This window comes from Garra rufa, unplaced genomic scaffold, assembly GCF_049309525.1.
Source record: "Garra rufa unplaced genomic scaffold, GarRuf1.0 hap1_unplaced_001, whole genome shotgun sequence".
NCBI classification, from domain to species: domain Eukaryota; kingdom Metazoa; phylum Chordata; class Actinopteri; order Cypriniformes; family Cyprinidae; genus Garra; species Garra rufa.
The window spans coordinates 17,018,139-17,036,492 of NW_027394276.1; the positions used below are offsets into that span (position 1 = coordinate 17,018,139).

General features: G+C 35.9%; 1 protein-coding gene across 1 annotated transcript; it reads right to left on the reverse strand.

Annotated features, from left to right (window-relative positions):
* Window positions 1-12,210: 12,210 nt before the first annotated feature.
* Window positions 12,211-17,795, reverse strand: LOC141302392 (uncharacterized). Its single transcript, XM_073832426.1, has 5 exons — window positions 16,272-17,795; window positions 14,292-15,313; window positions 14,131-14,200; window positions 13,862-14,027; window positions 12,211-13,022 (listed from the first exon to the last, which is right to left on the reverse strand). The coding sequence occupies exons 1-5, from the start codon at window positions 16,477-16,479 to the stop codon at window positions 12,860-12,862; spliced, it is 1,629 nt and encodes a 542-aa protein (XP_073688527.1). The 5' UTR covers window positions 16,480-17,795; the 3' UTR covers window positions 12,211-12,859.
* Between the last annotated feature and the right edge of the window lie 559 nt (window positions 17,796-18,354).

Consider the following 18,354-nt stretch of genomic DNA (forward strand, 5'->3'; position numbering starts at 1 on the left):
AACAAACATCATACGATCTCAGTACAGTTATTCACGGTTTATGTCATTTTGTTGTCATTTTGACTAACTGCATGTTTCAACAATATTTAACAGTAACATTATTCGTTTTGAAGCAGGTAATGATTTGTTCGTTAAATTAATAATTAATTCAACATACACAGCATTTTACTCAGATGGAAACGGTAATGTTAGTAAATCATTACAGAATTTGCTGATCTGAAGAGTCTGAAATAGATGTTGCTCAATCAGGCACAAAATATACACACCATGACTCGGAGAACACCGCTGACTACAAATGGTACGGACTTAAAGACATAAGCTTTATTTCAAAGATTTGAATTTCAATATAACGAGCAATATAGTAACAGAGACGTGCATTATTTACTGTATAATCGAATCAATTTCAGATACTAATACCAGATATATGGTACTGTGTATTATTTCCTGCATAATTAGGTACATAAAGAAATATATTTAGTGTTGGATCAGTTACCCGTGTCTGTAAGTGCGCAGCTGACACACCCACCTGAACGATTTCAATATATCGCTTATCCAGCCCGAAAAGACCATAAACATTCCAGAAAACATCTTAAGTAAAAAATTAATTTACATACACATGTCCTAAAACTAATCCTGTGTGAATGATATGCTTCAAATCGGGTGATTTTAGGTCAGAAATTTACATGTGACTCAATGACGCTCTCTGCAGGTAGGGAATAGTAAGATGGCGGATCGAACACTTCCGGTGGCTTCACTGCCTAAGGCTGTTTAGAACGCAATGAGCAATCCAGTCATTATATAGATCAGTGGTTATATCATAATCTGCGTGACCCTGCCGTTGATTTGCTTTGATGACGTTCCAGGGCATTCCAAATGAGCGATTATTGTCAGTGAAGTCCACTTCAACGGATATACCGTGGGAGTAGGGAGCAGTGAACACTGCATAGGGACCCTGTCGATCGGAACGCACCTCTTGTGTAATCAAAACAAAGACGGAGTCCTTATAGTGACGTCATACTTACGAATGAGACCGAGCGTAGCCGATGGTGAAAATCGATTGGCGAAGGTGCAATACCGGGCTCTGATTAGTCGGTAAAAATAGTCTTTTCAGACGTCAAATTTCGGTAAAAAGCGACAAATGGTTAAAATCAACTATTATCTAACAAAAAACAATGAAAAAATGGTACCTTATTTTTTCACTGAAGCTTACCTTTAAACGGGGCATTATTTTTCGTACGTGACCTGTGGTTAGAGGCATTGTTGCTTGTTAGTAAGACATATGGCATAATAAATTATGTTCTTGGGCATAATTTGCAAGCTAACATGCTCTACAAGTCATATCTTATATTTAACCTAAATATAAATGATTTTAATCTGTATTTTTGTGCGTCCTCTATTAAATCACCCTTTATGAGTAGTGCGCATGCGCACAAATGCCTAAGGGAACTTTCTGAGTATGACGAACCTGTGCTAAATCAAACAGAAAATACAGCGAAATGACAGGGAACAAAAAATATTAAATGAGTGATTATATGTTCAATACAGTTGCATTTTTTTTGAGAACTCTAATCAGTTAAATAGCATAAGTTATTAGTTGGTGAGGTCTTTAACAACAGCCGTACTTTGTTGAACTAACGTGGTTCAAACGATGAGACCATATGAAACAGTCTTTACTAGCTTATTCGTTTCCACAAAAATGCAGCACAATTAAGCAAGCATTTTAACGTTTTAAATACACTAATCTACTATTATTGTTCAATCGCTGAAGTGTTTTTTTTTTTTTTTTTTTTTTTAATGCCTTTAAAATATGTAGTTTTGTGAACACGGACGAAGAAACGCCAGCCCCGAAGCTCATCCGTAAACCACATAAAACAGCTCATATGCGCTTAGCTCTTTAAAGTGATAATCTGTTTACATTGTGTACAGTCGCTGGACTGTTTTTATTTAAATGCTTTTAAAAGAGGCTTAGTGATGTAGTTCGCAGACCGAGAGCTCGGAGCCTTGACTCTCATGTCTGTACAACAGAAAACACTGGCTGAAGGCAGCTCTCTCCGTTTTAAATAAAATTACTTGCAAACACCTGAGTTTAGCTCTTGCTGTGTTCTAAGGGGTTGACGGAATGAAATCCCTGGAACATTTAAATTTTAAAAGGCCGTATTTATTTTCATTTTCCGCTCCACACCTTCAGTGGAGTGGAATGCCTTAAACGGGGCATTATTTTTCGTACGTGACCTGTGGTTAGAGGCATTGTTGCTTGTTAGTAAGACATATGGCATAATAAATTATGTTCTTGGGCATAATTTGCAAGCTAACATGCACTACAAGTCATATCTTATATTTAACCTAAATATAAATGATTTTAATCTGTATGTTTGTGCGTCCTCTATTAAATCACCCTTTATGAGTAGTGCGCATGCGCACAAATGCCTAAGGGAACTTTCTGAGTATGACGTAAGAGGGAACCTGTGCTAAATCAAACAGAAAATACAGCGAAATGACAGGGAACAAAAAATATTAAATGAGTGATTATATGTTCAATACAGTTGCATTTTTTTGAGATCTCTAATCAGTTAAATAGCATAAGTTATTAGTTGGTGAGGTCTTTAACAACAGCCGTACTTTGTTGAACTAACGTGGTTCAAACGATGAGACCATATGAAACAGTCTTTACTAGCTTATTCGTTTCCACAAAAATGCAGCACAAATAAGCACGCATTTTAACGTTTTAAATACACTAATCTACTGTTATTGTTCAATCGCTGAAGTGTTTTTTTTTTTAATTTATTTTTTTTAATGCCTTTAAAATATGTAGTTTTGTGAACACGGACGAAGAAACGCCAGCCCCGAAGCTCATCCGTAAACCACATGAAACAGCTCTTATGCGCTTAGCTCTTTAAAATGATAATCTGTTTACATTGTGTACAGTCGCTGGACTGTTTTTATTTAAATGCTTTTAAAAGAGGCTTAGTGATGTAGTTCGCAGACCGAGAGCTCGGAGCCTTGACTCTCATGTCAGGACAACAGAAAACACTGGCTGAAGGCAGCTCTCTCCGTTTTAAATAAAACTACTCGCAAACACCTGATTTTAGCTCTTGGTGTGTTCTAAAAGGGGTTGTCGGAATGAAATAGCTGGAACATTTAAATTTTAAAAGGCCGTATTTATTTTCATTTTTCCGCTCCACCCCTTCAGTGGAGTGGAATGGCCTAAACGGGGCATTATTTTTCGTACGTGACCTGTGGTTAGAGGCATTGTTGCTTGTTAGTAAGACATATGGCATAATAAATTATGTTCTTGGGCATAATTTGCAAGCTAACATGCTCTACAAGTCATATCTTATATTTAACCTAAATATAAATGATTTTAATCTGTATTTTTGTGCGTCCTCTATTAAATCACCCTTTATGAGTAGTGCGCATGCGCACAAATGCCTAAGGGAACTTTCTGAGTATGACGTAAGAGGGAACCTGTGCTAAATCAAACAGAAAATACAGCGAAATGACAGGGAACAAAAAATATTAAATGAGTGATTATATGTTCAATACAGTTGCATTTTTTTTGAGAACTCTAATCAGTTAAATAGCATAAGTTATTAGTTGGTGAGGTCTTTAACAACAGCCGTACTTTGTTGAACTAACGTGGTTCAAACGATGAGACCATATGAAACAGTCTTTACTAGCTTATTCGTTTCCACAAAAATGCAGCACAAATAAGCAAGCATTTTAACGTTTTAAATACACTAATCTACTATTATTGTTCAATCGCTGAAGTGTTTTTTTATTTATTTATTTATTTTAATGCCTTTAAAATATGTAGTTTTGTGAACACGGACGAAGAAACGCCAGCCCCGAAGCTCATCCATCCGTAAACCACATAAAACAGCTCATATGCGCTTAGCTCTTTAAAATGATAATCTGTTTACATTGTGTACAGTCGCTGGACTGTTTTTATTTAAATGCTTTTAAAAGAGGCATAGTGATGTAGTTCGCAGACCGAGAGCTCGGAGCCTTGACTCTCATGTCAGTACAACAGAAAACACTGGCTGAAGGCAGCTCTCTCCGTTTTAAATAAAATTACTTGCAAACACCTGAGTTTAGCTCTTGCTGTGTTCTAAGGGGTTGACGGAATGAAATCGCTGGAACATTTAAATTTTAAAAGGCCGTATTTATTTTCATTTTCCGCTCCACACCTTCAGTGGAGTGGAATGCCTTAAACGGGGCATTATTTTTCGTACGTGACCTGTGGTTAGAGGCATTGTTGCTTGTTAGTAAGACATATGGCATAATAAATTATGTTCTTGGGCATAATTTGCAAGCTAACATGCATTACAAGTCATATCTTATATTTAACCTAAATATAAATGATTTTAATCTGTATTTTTGTGCGTCCTCTATTAAATCACCCTTTATGAGTAGTGCGCATGCGCACAAATGCCTAAGGGAACTTTCTGAGTATGACGAACCTGTGCTAAATCAAACAGAAAATACAGCGAAATGACAGGGAACAAAAAATATTAAATGAGTGATTATATGTTCAATACAGTTGCATTTTTTTTGAGAACTCTAATCAGTTAAATAGCATAAGTTATTAGTTGGTGAGGTCTTTAACAACAGCCGTACTTTGTTGAACTAACGTGGTTCAAACGATGAGACCATATGAAACAGTCTTTACTAGCTTATTCGTTTCCACAAAAATGCAGCACAAATAAGCAAGCATTTTAACGTTTTAAATACACTAATCTACTATTATTGTTCAATCGCTGAAGTGTTTTTTTATTTATTTATTTATTTTAATGCCTTTAAAATATGTAGTTTTGTGAACACGGACGAAGAAACGCCAGCCCCGAAGCTCATCCGTAAACCACATAAAACAGCTCATATGCGCTTAGCTCTTTAAAATGATAATCTGTTTACATTGTGTACAGTCGCTGGACTGTTTTTATTTAAATGCTTTTAAAAGAGGCTTAGTGATGTAGTTCGCAGACCGAGAGCTCGGAGCCTTGACTCTCATGTCTGTACAACAGAAAACACTGGCTGAAGGCAGCTCTCTCCGTTTTAAATAAAACTACTTGCAAACACCTGAGTTTAGCTCTTGCTGTGTTCTAAGGGGTTGACGGAATGAAATCGCTGGAACATTTACATTTTAAAAGGCCGTATTTATTTTCATTTTCCGCTCCACACCTTCAGTGGATATGCCTTAAACGGGGCATTATTTTTCGTACGTGACCTGTGGTTAGAGGCATTGTTGCTTGTTAGTAAGACATATGGCATAATAAATTATGTTCTTGGGCATAATTTGCAAGCTAACATGCTCTACAAGTCATATCTTATATTTAACCTAAATATAAATGATTTTAATCTGTATTTTTGTGCGTCCTCTATTAAATCACCCTTTATGAGTAGTGCGCATGCGCACAAATGCCTAAGGGAACTTTCTGAGTATGACGTAAGAGGGAACCTGTGCTAAATCAAACAGAAAATACAGCGAAATGACAGGGAACAAAAAATATTAAATGAGTGATTATATGTTCAATACAGTTGCATTTTTTTTGAGAACTCTAATCAGTTAAATAGCATAAGTTATTAGTTGGTGAGGTCTTTAACAACAGCCGTACTTTGTTGAACTAACGTGGTTCAAACGATGAGACCATATGAAACAGTCTTTACTAGCTTATTCGTTTCCACAAAAATGCAGCACAAATAAGCAAGCATTTTAACGTTTTAAATACACTAATCTACTATTATTGTTCAATCGCTGAAGTGTTTTTTTATTTATTTATTTATTTTAATGCCTTTAAAATATGTAGTTTTGTGAACACGGACGAAGAAACGCCAGCCCCGAAGCTCATCCATCCGTAAACCACATAAAACAGCTCATATGCGCTTAGCTCTTTAAAATGATAATCTGTTTACATTGTGTACAGTCGCTGGACTGTTTTTATTTAAATGCTTTTAAAAGAGGCATAGTGATGTAGTTCGCAGACCGAGAGCTCGGAGCCTTGACTCTCATGTCAGTACAACAGAAAACACTGGCTGAAGGCAGCTCTCTCCGTTTTAAATAAAATTACTTGCAAACACCTGAGTTTAGCTCTTGCTGTGTTCTAAGGGGTTGACGGAATGAAATCGCTGGAACATTTAAATTTTAAAAGGCCGTATTTATTTTCATTTTCCGCTCCACACCTTCAGTGGAGTGGAATGCCTTAAACGGGGCATTATTTTTCGTACGTGACCTGTGGTTAGAGGCATTGTTGCTTGTTAGTAAGACATATGGCATAATAAATTATGTTCTTGGGCATAATTTGCAAGCTAACATGCATTACAAGTCATATCTTATATTTAACCTAAATATAAATGATTTTAATCTGTATTTTTGTGCGTCCTCTATTAAATCACCCTTTATGAGTAGTGCGCATGCGCACAAATGCCTAAGGGAACTTTCTGAGTATGACGAACCTGTGCTAAATCAAACAGAAAATACAGCGAAATGACAGGGAACAAAAAATATTAAATGAGTGATTATATGTTCAATACAGTTGCATTTTTTTTGAGAACTCTAATCAGTTAAATAGCATAAGTTATTAGTTGGTGAGGTCTTTAACAACAGCCGTACTTTGTTGAACTAACGTGGTTCAAACGATGAGACCATATGAAACAGTCTTTACTAGCTTATTCGTTTCCACAAAAATGCAGCACAAATAAGCAAGCATTTTAACGTTTTAAATACACTAATCTACTATTATTGTTCAATCGCTGAAGTGTTTTTTTATTTATTTATTTATTTTAATGCCTTTAAAATATGTAGTTTTGTGAACACGGACGAAGAAACGCCAGCCCCGAAGCTCATCCGTAAACCACATAAAACAGCTCATATGCGCTTAGCTCTTTAAAATGATAATCTGTTTACATTGTGTACAGTCGCTGGACTGTTTTTATTTAAATGCTTTTAAAAGAGGCTTAGTGATGTAGTTCGCAGACCGAGAGCTCGGAGCCTTGACTCTCATGTCTGTACAACAGAAAACACTGGCTGAAGGCAGCTCTCTCCGTTTTAAATAAAACTACTTGCAAACACCTGAGTTTAGCTCTTGCTGTGTTCTAAGGGGTTGACGGAATGAAATCGCTGGAACATTTACATTTTAAAAGGCCGTATTTATTTTCATTTTCCGCTCCACACCTTCAGTGGATATGCCTTAAACGGGGCATTATTTTTCGTACGTGACCTGTGGTTAGAGGCATTGTTGCTTGTTAGTAAGACATATGGCATAATAAATTATGTTCTTGGGCATAATTTGCAAGCTAACATGCTCTACAAGTCATATCTTATATTTAACCTAAATATAAATGATTTTAATCTGTATTTTTGTGCGTCCTCTATTAAATCACCCTTTATGAGTAGTGCGCATGCGCACAAATGCCTAAGGGAACTTTCGGAGTATGACGTAAGAGGGAACCTGTGCTAAATCAAACAGAAAATACAGCGAAATGACAGGGAACAAAAAATATTAAATGAGTGATTATATGTTCAATACAGTTGCATTTTTTTTGAGAACTCTAATCAGTTAAATAGCATAAGTTATTAGTTGGTGAGGTCTTTAACAACAGCCGTACTTTGTTGAACTAACGTGGTTCAAACGATGAGACCATATGAAACAGTCTTTACTAGCTTATTCGTTTCCACAAAAATGCAGCACAAATAAGCAAGCATTTTAACGTTTTAAATACACTAATCTACTATTATTGTTCAATCGCTGAAGTGTTTTTTTATTTATTTATTTATTTTAATGCCTTTAAAATATGTAGTTTTGTGAACACGGACGAAGAAACGCCAGCCCCGAAGCTCATCCGTAAACCACATAAAACAGCTCATATGCGCTTAGCTCTTTAAAATGATAATCTGTTTACATTGTGTACAGTCGCTGGACTGTTTTTATTTAAATGCTTTTAAAAGAGGCTTAGTGATGTAGTTCGCAGACCGAGAGCTCGGAGCCTTGACTCTCATGTCTGTACAACAGAAAACACTGGCTGAAGGCAGCTCTCTCCGTTTTAAATAAAACTACTTGCAAACACCTGAGTTTAGCTCTTGCTGTGTTCTAAGGGGTTGACGGAATGAAATCGCTGGAACATTTACATTTTAAAAGGCCGTATTTATTTTCATTTTCCGCTCCACACCTTCAGTGGATATGCCTTAAACGGGGCATTATTTTTCGTACGTGACCTGTGGTTAGAGGCATTGTTGCTTGTTAGTAAGACATATGGCATAATAAATTATGTTCTTGGGCATAATTTGCAAGCTAACATGCTCTACAAGTCATATCTTATATTTAACCTAAATATAAATGATTTTAATCTGTATTTTTGTGCGTCCTCTATTAAATCACCCTTTATGAGTAGTGCGCATGCGCACAAATGCCTAAGGGAACTTTCTGAGTATGACGTAAGAGGGAACCTGTGCTAAATCAAACAGAAAATACAGCGAAATGACAGGGAACAAAAAATATTAAATGAGTGATTATATGTTCAATACAGTTGCATTTTTTTGAGAACTCTAATCAGTTAAATAGCATAAGTTATTAGTTGGTGAGGTCTTTAACAACAGCCGTACTTTGTTGAACTAACGTGCTTCAAACGATGAGACCATATGAAACAGTCTTTACTAGCTTATTCGTTTCCACAAAAATGCAGCACAAATAAGCAAGCATTTTAACGTTTTAAATACACTAATCTACTATTATTGTTCAATCGCTGAAGTGTTTTTTTTTTTTTTTTTTTTTTTTTTTTTTAATGCCTTTAAAATATGTAGTTTTGTGAACACGGACGAAGAAACGCCAGCCCCGAAGCTCATCCGTAAACCACATAAAACAGCTCATATGCGCTTAGCTCTTTAAAATGATAATCTGTTTACATTGTGTACAGTCGCTGGACTGTTTTTATTTAAATGCTTTTAAAAGAGGCTTAGTGATGTAGTTCGCAGACCGAGAGCTCGGAGCCTTGACTCTCATGTCAGTACAACAGAAAACACTGGCTGAAGGCAGCTCTCTCCGTTTTAAATAAAATTACTTGCAAACACCTGAGTTTAGCTCTTGCTGTGTTCTAAGGGGTTGACGGAATGAAATCGCTGGAACATTTAAATTTTAAAAGGCCGTATTTATTTTCATTTTCCGCTCCACACCTTCAGTGGAGTGGAATGCCTTAAACGGGGCATTATTTTTCGTACGTGACCTGTGGTTAGAGGCATTGTTGCTTGTTAGTAAGACATATGGCATAATAAATTATGTTCTTGGGCATAATTTGCAAGCTAACATGCACTACAAGTCATATCTTATATTTAACCTAAATATAAATGATTTTAATCTGTATTTTTGTGCGTCCTCTATTAAATCACCCTTTATGAGTAGTGCGCATGCGCACAAATGCCTAAGGGAACTTTCTGAGTATGACGTAAGAGGGAACCTGTGCTAAATCAAACAGAAAATACAGCGAAATGACAGGGAACAAAAAATATTAAATGAGTGATTATATGTTCAATACAGTTGCATTTTTTTGAGATCTCTAATCAGTTAAATAGCATAAGTTATTAGTTGGTGAGGTCTTTAACAACAGCCGTACTTTGTTGAACTAACGTGGTTCAAACGATGAGACCATATGAAACAGTCTTTACTAGCTTATTCGTTTCCACAAAAATGCAGCACAAATAAGCACGCATTTTAACGTTTTAAATACACTCAAAAAAGTCAACTAGCCACTTGTTTGATTTGCAAAATACAAATATGTCTGATTAATACGATTATAACCAGTTTACTTCTGTTAAATGATTGATTCTTGTTAGTTGTAACTAAATTAAGAAATAATCAAATGAATTAGATCAGCACTTGTTGATTCAGTGAGACCGAGTCGCTTCATATCAACAACTCTCTCTGATGAGTCACTGCGCATGCGCAGTACTGCGACGGAATCACGTGGGTACAGACGGCTGGAAGCGCCAGCGGTTTGAGCTGCTGCGTTTAAACGTTCTTCATCCTTGATATTGAGGGTAAGTACTTTATTGATATAATGTTCCAGTTTACACTTAGTAACATGGGATGATAAGGAATTACACTCTGTAGCGATGTTTCAAAGTAGGCTTATGTAAATTCCGTTGTCTTTGTCGATACAACAAGTTTCACCCTAACGTTAATATATCCGCTACAATTTGTGCATTTCTGTAACAATTCAATGCTAACCACGCCTATTAACTAATAACTATTAACTACATAACCTATGTTAAACCTGAAGTCTACCCCAACATTGGGAGAGGAAAGACTGCACAGTCGAACACACCATGCACTCGTTTTTTCTGTTTGTAAGTTAATGTAATGCTGTTTATACGCTTTACTTTTACGTAACATGTTGTATGTTGAATCAGTATGCACTTCTCATCGCTCTTTTTAGTGTAGCTAACGTTTATAGAGCTTTTTTGTTTGTTTTTCTTGAGTTCCGAAATGTTACATATTGCTACCCAGCTTATTGAATACAGTTTGCAAAAATTGTCAAGTAAAATCTATAATGCAGTCGACCATATATATTAAATGTCCTAACAAATTGCAGTTAAAGTTAAAGTGATTGAATAGGTATGCATGGTTTTATTTGGGAAATATAGTATATAACTTATATACCTAGCAGAAAAAAATAAATAAATACATCGCATAGCTGTCCCCATCCTCTTCCGCTGTGAACCTCACCTTTACATGGTAAGTATTTTTTTTTAAAACACTCACATACAGTAATGTATAACTAACTATCCTTGAATACTGAACTTTTCTTTCTCTTTCAGTGACGTGTATGTGGCAGTGCAGGAAGTGTTGCAAAGGAGAGTTGCAGGTACAAATTACATTATAAACTAAACATTGCTTTGGAAGCAGCAATCATTATGTTTGTGTACAGTAGTCAACATTTGAAGTGGATTAAAACCTTTTTAATAAAACTGTATTAAGGTGGGATATGGGTAAGGTAAGGGACAGGTTTGGTGTTAAGGGTGGGTTTTTGACCTAAGGACAACTTTTAATTAACTTTTTTGTTGACTACTATATATTTAAATGATGCATGCACATTGAAGACATGGGCAGGACTTAAAACCCATGTGTATAGAGTTCACCTGTTACATTCTACACAAACAGTAACACGTTCAGTACTCTTTAGCTGTACCGCCGCTGAAGTTGATTTAATCTTGTCTCCACCCTACAGGATGACACTGTACATACCATACCAGAGAAGCCTGTGTCATCAAGTCTCTGTGCATCTACTTGAATGAAGACCCTGAAAAACCAGTCAAGGCATATTTGGTGAGTTGATGAGAAAATTTCAAAAGCCATTCTGTACTTGGGTCATGTTTATCCTTGTTTGCTACAACACAAATGTGACATGAGAGAACACTTAAATTAAAATTGACCTGGACAAATTGTTCATTAATAGGAAACTACTGGTACACTTAGACAAAGTTCTTATGTCAATTGGTTGATGTACTAAACCAATAATTTTTTTATTCATAATGGTTGATCTCTCTTGGGGCCTAATTTACAAAACTTTGTGTAAAGCCCTACTAAATATATGAATTGATCTGAAATAATAATAAGAAATAAATTAAACAGTATCAGAAAACTACACTGTAAAGAACATACTGTAGAATTTACAATAATTTACTGGCAAAAAAGTTGCCAATAAAATCCTGTAAAATAGCCGCTAATTGCTGTAAAATGGATTACAGTATAATACTGCTTAGCAATTTACAGTAAATAAATGTTTGCAGAATACAGTATTTTTTTGTTTTTTTTACAGGATTATTAAATTAAACTTGTAAAAAGGCATTACAGGTTTTTTTTGTAATTCCGGTAAATTACAGTACTTACCTGGCAACAAAAGTTGCCAATAAAATCCTGTGAATTCAGCAAAAGCCAAGATGTAGCTGTAATATTTTTACTATGAAATTCCTGTAAATAGCTATTTTAACTGTGAACTGTACTGTGCTCTTTACCATTATTCTGACGTGAATGCAATAAAACAAAGATTTAAAAAAATAATCACTCAAATTCCGAGCTGTTGTAAGAAAACTGTTTATTAAAGCTGACAACACTTCAGCACTGTCACTGGTAACATAATTTTACTTTTTAACTACAGAAAAAAAAAGAAAAAAAAATCAAGAAAAGAATCAGCTTTTACAAAACAACTACAAACACCTCAAGATTAAAGCATAAAGCAATAGTTAAATAAAAGTTAAAAGGGCTGTTTGCCTAAAAATAAAATTGGTCATTATTTACTCTCTCTTAAATTGTTCCAAAACTATTAGTTTCTTTCTTGTGTTGAATACAAAAGATTAAATTTTAATGAAGTTTATAACCAGACAAGTAATGGTAGCCATTGACTTCCATAATAGGGAAAGAATATGTCAGTCAATGGCTACTGTCAACTGTCTGGTTACCTAAATTTTAAAATATCTTAAAACAAGAAAGAAACTCAGAATTTTGGAACAACTGAAGGTAATTAAATGATGGCAATCCCTTTAAGATAAAAAAACAAACAAAGGCATTTTGGTACAAAAACGGATCTGACTTCAGTTAAAACTCACAGCGAGTGACAGTATTTCTGCTTAAAAGAAATAAATGTTTAACACTGTCACAAATGCTACTAACTGCTGGTTCATTAAACATAGAACACTCTAACAAACATTTAGCCATTTTTTAAAACCTTTAACATTCTTTAACATTTTTGTTTGTTGACAAGTTTTTTTTTTTTTTTGTTTTTTTTTTTTGCATGACCATAGAACAAGTCTGAAAGCAAGTGTCCTTTTATAGATGGCTTCTCCTGTAGGTTTAGTTTTGATACATATGTAAACTTACATGCTTAGCCACTCAAAGTCCATTAGCCTTCTGAGAAGAGAACACACATGAGGATTGACTGTGTTGTTCCTCTTCTCGGAGACCTTCCCACTTTTTTTTGCTCCAACCTTTGATGTGCCTGTCTTGGTGCCGGTGTGTGGGTTGATTCCAAGAAAACATCTGCACAAACATCATTCAGACAAACATAAGCATGTGCAGAATTGATTCAAACTTGTTCAATAGTTTAAAAGCATTTGCTGAACTATATGATGCATTACAAAGGAATAATTCATCCAAAAAAGAAAAATGTCAAGCTTTATTAAACCTGAATAAATGTATTTCTTCTACTATAATAAAAAAAAGTGGACTTTAGTTGCCGCTAAAGTGGAGTCATGTCTGTTGTTCTAAACCTGTAAGACTTTTGTTCATTTTTGGAACACAAATTAAGATATTTTTTATTAAATCCGATACAATTTGGGAAATGCATACAGGTTGGCAGGTCTGAATCGTTATACATGTGACTCTCTAGTGGTTCAACCTTAATTTTATGAGGCGATGAGAATACATTTGTGCACAATAAATAAATAAATAAAAATTACTTTATTCAACAATTTATTTCAGTCTCTGGTGTGTGTTTTTGGTGCACAAAAGTATTCTTGTCACTTTATTAAATTAAAGGGACTTGATGCCAAAATGTTGAATAAAGTTGATGTTTTTGTTTTATTTTCATAAAAATCGTCGTTTCATGACGTTATGATTGCACCACTGATGTCTTCACTACCTTTTTGGGACTTAAAAATTACAGTTGCATTGATGTCTATGAAAGGGGAAAATCATCATATTGGACTTCTTTAAAAAATATTTATTTGTTTTCCAAAGATGAACAAAGGTCTTATGGCTTTTGAATGACATGACGGAGAGCGATTAATGACTGAAATTTCATTTTTGGGTGAACGAAACCTCTAACTTTTATATTTAAATAATATAATAACACACATGCTTAGTTAATTTTTTTTTACCTCTGGATGAACTCAAGTGTGCAGGATGCCTCATGCTGGTACACCAGATTGAAGATGTAGTAGGATGCAAACAAAGCAGCAAATCCTGTAACAAAGTTGGGGTGTGGATTCACGACCACTTGGCCCTCAATACTCAGCATCCACTGAGTTGCAGTGAGAATTTCACCTAAATTAATAAATACAGGCAACATGTTATAAAAAATAAAAACTGAAAATACAACAAACCAAGTTTTTAAATAATTTACAGATTTTGATTCATTTTACATTACCTAAGACAATCAGTCTCGGAGAGTCTGGAAGTGTAAAACTCTTTTCCACGTCGGCCACTGTTGCGGACACCTAAGAAAAAAAAATTGGGAAAAATGTATTTACATACAAACTAAAACCTCATAACATAATTGAAAAAAAAAAAGCACAGAGGATGACTTACATCTGTCTGAAGAATGAGTGCTTCAGGTTTTTCCTTGAAGTGTGACAGAATCAGAAGGATGACACATGGGATAAAAGAGGATGCTCCACTCTCATCATACTTCATAAGTATGCGCTGCATCTCATTTGTCCCTCCTGGCTTTTGACGGAAACACTGAAGTATCATCTTTCCCCTTTCTTCCATAGACTTCTCAAGTTTCTCCAGAATGGTTATATTTGTAAGAGACTTAAAGTGCAAGTACATCTCTTTGGGCATGAAAAGATACGGCCATTCACTCTTCAAGTCAGCAATTGATGGAGGTGGGTAGGAATTGATGGACTTCCTTTGAAGATAATATGTTGCCTTCATTAGCTGACTGAGATGTCCTCTCTCAACCCCGGCTGGTCCCTCAGTACTGTAGAGGTCTTTCATTTCTTGTTGTTTTTCTTTGAGACTCTCCTCAGTCTCTTCTACAGGACACTCAGGCTGCCATCTCACACAACCATATTGGTCTGCAGGTCCTGGGGCAATGTCTTCAGATGACGGATTTGAAGTCTTTTTCTGTTTTCTTCGTCTTGATAATGTGCAGCCACGATTAACATGCTCCACTCTTGTTTTTAGTTGAGTCAAAAGTGAACCATAGCCAGTACCAATTTTTGTGCCATCTTGCAGGACATCAGCAAAGCTTTGTGGATACTGTTTAACAATCTTTTTTGCAACAGTCAGGCACTGTAATTTTGATGGATTTAACTCTGTCAGTCTCATCTCATCAATGACAATTCTTACCATTTCTCTGCGATCTTTAGCTGTGGGGCGTCTTCCAACTGCAATGGCTGTTTTAATACCTGTAGGCATCCTGTTCCAGGGAACTTCAAAGTTTTCTGGCCATACACTTAAGTCCACAGTTGTACTGGAACTGTTTGTGCTGGAGACACTTGGTGTGCATGAGGAACTAGAATTTGATGATGGAGAGTCCTCTGTTGTGGTACGATGGGGCATTCTTGTGGCTTCTTGTGGATTTACTTTGTCATAACCTGTTTGGTCTGAAAAGGAAAAAAAAACATGATACAACTCAGTACCAATCACAATTAATGTTGAAGTAGTTAAAATTCAAATTATTCTCAGCTTTACCTTTATGTTGTCTTAAAGACAACTCCAGCCGAACACACAAGATATTTTTTTTTATAATTGTGATGTTTATAACCATACAATGCAAGTCATTAGTATCTTTGCTTAAAGGGACAGTTCACACAAAAATAAAAATGCTGTCATGATTTACTCACCCTCATGTTATTCCAAACATGTATGAGCTTCTTTCTTCTGCTGAACAAAAAATATCTTATTTTGAAGAATGATGGTAACTAGACAGTTGAAAGTAGCCATGGATTTCCATTGTATTGTATTGTATGTCCAATTGAAGTCAAAGACTACCAACAAGTGTCTCTTTACCAACATTGTTAAAAATATCTTCTTTTGCCTTTAACAGAAGAAGCTCTTACATGTTTGGAACATCATGGGGGTGATTAAATGATTACTGCATTTTCATTTCTTGTGAACTGTCCCTTTAATATCAGAAACTCTCAGGCCCTAAAAGGACAATGATATTAATTTATATGAATCCAGTGCAACCAAGGAATATGTAATAAAATTTAAATAAAATCATAATCACTCCAGGGAAGTTAAAGTTGCATTTTACTTTGCACTTACCTAAAAACTGATATTACTACATGAGAAAACATTTATTTAACCCTCTCAGTTGCATGGCCTATCTCTATAATGCCTTTAAGTCCTTTCAAGTGTTGGGCCACACTAACATACATTGTATGAACAAAATCACACACCATCAAAATTTATTTTGTTAATGTTCCCAAAAAAAAAAAGTTGTAGGAGTTTGTTTTGAGAAAGCATAAAGGTGAACAAAAAAAATCAGTGAAGTCTTCTTTTTAATCCTACATGTCAAGTGTTTTTGCAGTAGCAATCAGGTAGATGATTATGACATACCGTCTAGATTCCACGCATTGAGGAGCCGACGGCACTGTATTGGTGTAATGTGATCAGGGAGATCTTCCTCTTTAACGAACTGAAGGTCAGACTTGGACTCAACTCCTATGCTTGCCAACTTGTTCAGGAGAGACAGGAGTTTCTCCTCTGGCAGGCCAGGTAGAACTGCCAACACAGCATCTCGGACATCCTCCCCTAACATGGACATGTTTCTACAAATCTGAGAGAGAGTGATGAAAAATAATCACTGGTAAGTCATTCATCTTATACTGCACTAATGGATAATAATCAAGGAGATCCTCTTGCTTTACACAAATGTAGTTTGACTCTTGATCTATGTCAGTCAGTAAGTGGACACCCATATCAACAAGCTCTACAGCTTTCTGCCTCCTCACAACAAAGAAGACAGAATCATTACAATGTATTAAAATCAGCCTAATTTCACCCATGTGTAGACCGTCATCATCTTGTTTTATTGCAACATACATGTTTTTCTTGTACTTTGTGCCTTTGTAAATGACTTCATTTGCCGCTAAAGTGGAGTCATGAGTGAAATGAAATGCTGCAGTTGATGCCTGAATGCTGTCATTGTAGTCACCAGCATAAAATCCATCTCCTCTACTCACCTGAACTACAGGTGGAAAAAGACTCCCTGCACTTAAGTATGCTTGAAGGAGCTGATGTCGCTCTGATAAAGTAGCACACAGGTTTTTGAAATTGTGCAATTTTCTTGCACACTGTTTAAAGTAAGTGTGCTTACTTTCAAATCTGAGCGACCAAAGACGGATCAGAGGTCCAAACTGGATGATTAGCTCTGGATAGTGAGACAGATAGTGGTGTTTTGGTTTAAGGGGAACCTCTGGAAATAATTCCACTCTGAACTGGATGTATTCTTCAATGAGGACACCCAAATAGGCAACCTGATCAGGAGTAATAGCTGGTGAACACACATGTGCAACTACTTCTCTTAGGAGCAAAATCAGCTTCCATACACCACTTTCGCTTGGGTTTTTTATTCTGTCTCCAACCAACAAAGGGAGGACTCTTAATAGGCACCAATTTTGGACAGCATGCCCACTCAACTTCTCACTATTTGGACAAAACTCTGGAGGTTTGTCGGCTGCTTCATTTCCAAGGTAAGTGAATTGACTTATGCTTCTATTTAATTCTTCGTAAGTGAAATGCTTCTCTTTGTTAACCAAGTGGTTGATGCATAATGCCACATCACAGGAAACAATCCCCTCAAAAAGGTCATGACCTAGGCATGGTGGGAGACCAGGCTGGCTGACATGAAAGTAATGCAGCTGGTTGAATATGGAGTCAAATTTTATTCCACAAACAGATTCTCTGTTGTTTTCTCTTAGGTCTTCAACGTGCTGCTGATATGACAGCTTTGTTCTTTTTGAACCAGCTGACAATGGACTACATTCAAATGTTTGTCGGTCTATGTCACAAAATCTACAAAAAAAAGTACTCCTGCTGAAGTTCTCCAGGAAGCCACCAATACTATGTGACCCGAGATTGTCTCCTACAATTGCACAGAGAGTTCCTTTAACAACTTTCCCATCCTTCAGTTCAATGCCACATTCCTCTAGTTCTTTTAGGTCTTTAATCAAATGATTAAAAACAACTTCTTGACCAAAATACTTCAAATCTTGTTCCCTGCAGAGTAGAACAAGCTGCACCTGATCAATACTGGACCTGTTATAGGGTAAAATGTCCCCAAGTGTCAAATACACTGCCAAAATCTTGTGCTTCTTTCGGCCGGATCCTAAAGGATTTACAACCTCAAAAGCATCTTGATAGAGAACCAAGGCCATAGATGATTTGTCTTTTTGAAATAAGGCATTATTGGCGATATTACATCCATCCCAAATGTCCTCAAACACATCCTTGTTTGGTTGTTGAGAATGAGATTGTTCATATTGCTTTCTGAATGTGTCTGATTCAAAAAGGGCATTAAGAGTTTTCTTTATTGGTACATACTGGGCAAAGCATTCTTTCCCTGAATTATTAGCGCCTAAATACACAGGCACTGGTTCAACATAGTTGAACGAGTTTTTAAAGACTGTTTTGCGACATT